This window comes from Lolium perenne, chromosome 5 (genome assembly GCF_019359855.2).
Source record: "Lolium perenne isolate Kyuss_39 chromosome 5, Kyuss_2.0, whole genome shotgun sequence".
Lineage (NCBI taxonomy): Eukaryota > Viridiplantae > Streptophyta > Magnoliopsida > Poales > Poaceae > Lolium > Lolium perenne.
In genome coordinates, this window is record NC_067248.2 from 239536571 (window position 1) to 239540057 (window position 3487).

The following is a 3487-nucleotide window of genomic DNA, read 5'->3' on the forward strand; positions in this document are numbered from 1 at the left end:
CACCTCATGCATTGTTTGAAGATATCACGTTCTAGCTAGGTGACGAACAATAGCCCACCGAGCTTGTAGAACACCAAATGTCCGCTGCACAAATTTCCTGCATGCCTCTGCAGCCTGGAAAACCTCTTTTCTTTGTTTGTTTGAGGATTAGAAATTGTCTTCACCAGTGGTTCAGTCAACCAGTGGTTCAGTCAGGATAAAATGTCATCAGAAAGATAATATTGCTTGTCATATGCGTTGTCATTGATCTCACACCTCACCATAGGAGGTGTGCCTTCCATAAGCCGGTTGGACACCGGAGAGAAGTTGAGCACATTGACGTCATTGTGGAAACCGGACATGCCAAAGAAAGAGAGCCAAATTCACAAATCATGCGATGCCACTTCCTCAAGAATAACAGTGGATCCCTCGGCATGGCCGTTGTACGGACCCTGTCATCCGAATGAATAGTTCTTCCATTGCCAATGCATGAAATCGATGCTACCGATCATGCCCGGGAACCATGTAGCATCATTGATCGACAACCATCTAATGTCATCAATAGTTGGAGCTCTCAAATAAAGTTTGCCGAACACCATATTCACGACTCGACAAAACTGGTACATGGAGTCAAGGTAGGTGCTCTCACTCATTCGCAGGTACTTGTCGAAGATATCACCAGATATTCCATACAAAAGCATGCAAATAGATATCACCATAATACCAGCAACATCGGGCTTGCATTGGAAGTAGGGGTCGTAGTCTTTGACGCCCCGTAGAGTGACCATGAACATGTCTCTTGACATCCGTTAGCGGAGCCAGAACATGTGCTCCTTGTACACCGGATCGGTGAGGTGGAAATAGTCTTTGTAGAGTCGGGCATGCCCACCGACTCGGTTGCATGGCATGTTGGTCGTGCGGCCCTTTGTCGAGCCGCGACACACCGACATATGCTTGGCATGGTGCTAGCTGAGGATGAAGGTGACAACAACCATGAGGTACGACATCTCGTCGAATTCCTCATCGGAAGAGGTGCCAATGCATTCGCTGTGGAGCCTCTCGAGCGAGAGCCTAATGTTCATCTACGGGGTACCAACAATGGATTAATGGCATGTCAAGTTGGCACAAAATTGCTAGAAATGGTGTCTAAAAAGTTTGTCTGGATCATACCGCGCAATTGACCGAACATGTCTTGGACGTCGAAGCCGGTAGGGTCTTGATGGCTTCCAATCGAAGTGCGACTCCAAGAAGGAGTGGAACGAGGAGGATGAGCCGAAGAGGAGGAGGAGAAAGGCAACAAGGAGGAGGAAGAGGAGGCCACCGCTAGCGGGGTACATGTCATCGGCTTGGGAGGAGGAGGACGACTACAACCCTAACGATGACGAGCCAAAACTGATGGTAGACAACAAGCTATATCGTGAGATGGACCAAGATGGCGCAACAGAAAGCCGGAAAAGAACAAGCAGTAGTACTTGTTGTAGTATTTAATTTGAATAGCTCGCCTTGTTCTGACATTGTCACTCCCAATTCGTACTCATGTCCGGTTTGTCGCTGAAACTTTCATAAAGGAAACGGTGATCTAAATTATCAGTTTCATATGTGGTACCTGTTGATGCATGTAAAATGTATGCATGAACTTTGTAGTTTATTGCTGTTGGAGATATGCCCAAGAGGCAATAATAAAAGTGGTTATTATATATCTTTGTGTTTATGATAAATGTTTATATACCATGCTATAATTGTATTAACCGAAACATTGATACATGTGTGTTATGTAAACAACAATAAGTCCCTAGTAAGCCTCTTAACTAGCTTGTTGATTAATAGATGATCATTGTTTCATGATCATGAACATTGGATGTTATTAATAACAAGGTTATGTCATTATATGAATGATGTAATGGACACACCCAATTAAAGCGTAGCATAAGATCACGTGATTAAGTTATTTGCTATAAGCTTTCGATACATAGTTACCTAGTCCTTTCGACCATGAGATCATGTAAATCACTTATACCGGAAAGGTACTTTGATTACATCAAACGCCACTGCGTAAATGGGTGGTTATAAAGGTGGGATTAAGTATCCGGAAAGTATGAGTTGAGGCATATGGATCAACAGTGGGATTTGTCCATCCCGATGACGGATAGATATACTCTGGGCCCTCTCGGTGGAATGTCGTCTAAATAGCTTGCAAGCATATGAATAGTTCATAAGAGACCACATACCACGGTACGAGTAAAGAGTACTTGTCAGGAGACGAGGTTGAACAAGGTATAGAGAGATACCGATGATCAAACCTCGGACAAGTAAAATATCGCGTGACAAAGGGAATCGGTATCGTATGTGAATGGTTCATTCGATCACTAAGTCATCGTTGAATATGTGGGAGCCATTATGGATCTCCAGATCCCGCTATTGGTTATTGGTCAGAGAGAGTTCTCAACCATGTCTACATAGTTCGCTAACCGTAGGGTGACACACTTAAGGTTTGATGTCGTATTAGTAGAACTTGAATATGGAATGTAGTTCGAAGTTTTGTTCGAAGTCTCGGATGGGATCCCGGACATCACGAGGAGTTCCGGAATGGTCCGGAGAATAAGATTCATATATAGGAAGTCATTTTATAAGTTTGAAAATGATCCGGTGCATTTATGAAAGGTTCTAGAAGGTTCTAGAAAAGTCCGGAAGAAATCACGTTGGAAGGCGGAGTCCCGAAGGGACTCCACCTCCCATGGCCGGACAACCCTAGAGGGGTGGAGTCCCAGGTGGACTCCACCAAGGGTGGCCGGCCACCCCCCTCATGGAAGGGTGGGAGTCCCACTTGAGGTGGGAATCCCACCTTGAGTAGGTTTCCCTACACATGGAAGGTTTTGGGTTGGGGTCTTATTCGAAAACTTGTAGTCCAACACTTGGGGGTTCCACCTATATAATGAGGGGCAAGGGGAGGGGGCCGGCCACCACAAGCCCATAGCTTGGCCGCACCCCTAAGTGGCCGGCCACCCCTCTCCCCAAACCCTAGCCGCCCCTCCTCCACCTCTCCCGCAACGCTTAGCGAAGCTCCACCGGAGATCTCCATCGCCACCGCCACCACGCCGTCGTGCTGCCGGATTCAAGGAGGAGCTACTACTTCCGCTGCCTGCTGGAACGGGGAGAAGGACGTCGTCTTCATCAACACCGAACGTGTGACCGAGTAAGGAGGTGCTGCCCGTTTGTGGCACCGTCAAGATCTTCTACGCGCTTTTGAAAGCGGCAAGTGATCATCTTCTACAACAACGAGAGCCTCCTGTCGTAGGCTTTGGAACTCTTCAAGGGTTAGTCTCGTTCATCCACTCGTTGCTACCGTCTTCTAGATTGCATCTTGGCTTGGATTGCGTTCTCGCGGTAGGAATTTTTTTGTTTTCTATGCAACGAATCCCTACAGTGGTATCAGAGCCAGGTCTATGCATAGATGGTTGCACGAGTAGAACACAATTGTTTTGTGGGCGTTGATGCTTATATTGTCTTT

General features: G+C 46.5%; 1 protein-coding gene across 1 annotated transcript; it reads right to left on the bottom strand.

Annotated features, from left to right (window-relative positions):
* Window positions 1-434: 434 nt before the first annotated feature.
* Window positions 435-785, bottom strand: LOC139831775 (uncharacterized). Its single transcript, XM_071821108.1, has one exon. It carries the CDS (start codon window positions 783-785, stop codon window positions 435-437), a length of 351 nt encoding a protein of 116 aa, XP_071677209.1.
* Window positions 786-3487: the final 2702 nt, after the last annotated feature.

Bases quoted from the DNA above. Each gene is read 5' to 3' on its own strand.
- LOC139831775 (XM_071821108.1), bottom strand. From the start codon at position 785: ATGTCAAGAGACATGTTCATGGTCACTCTACGGGGCGTCAAAGACTAC.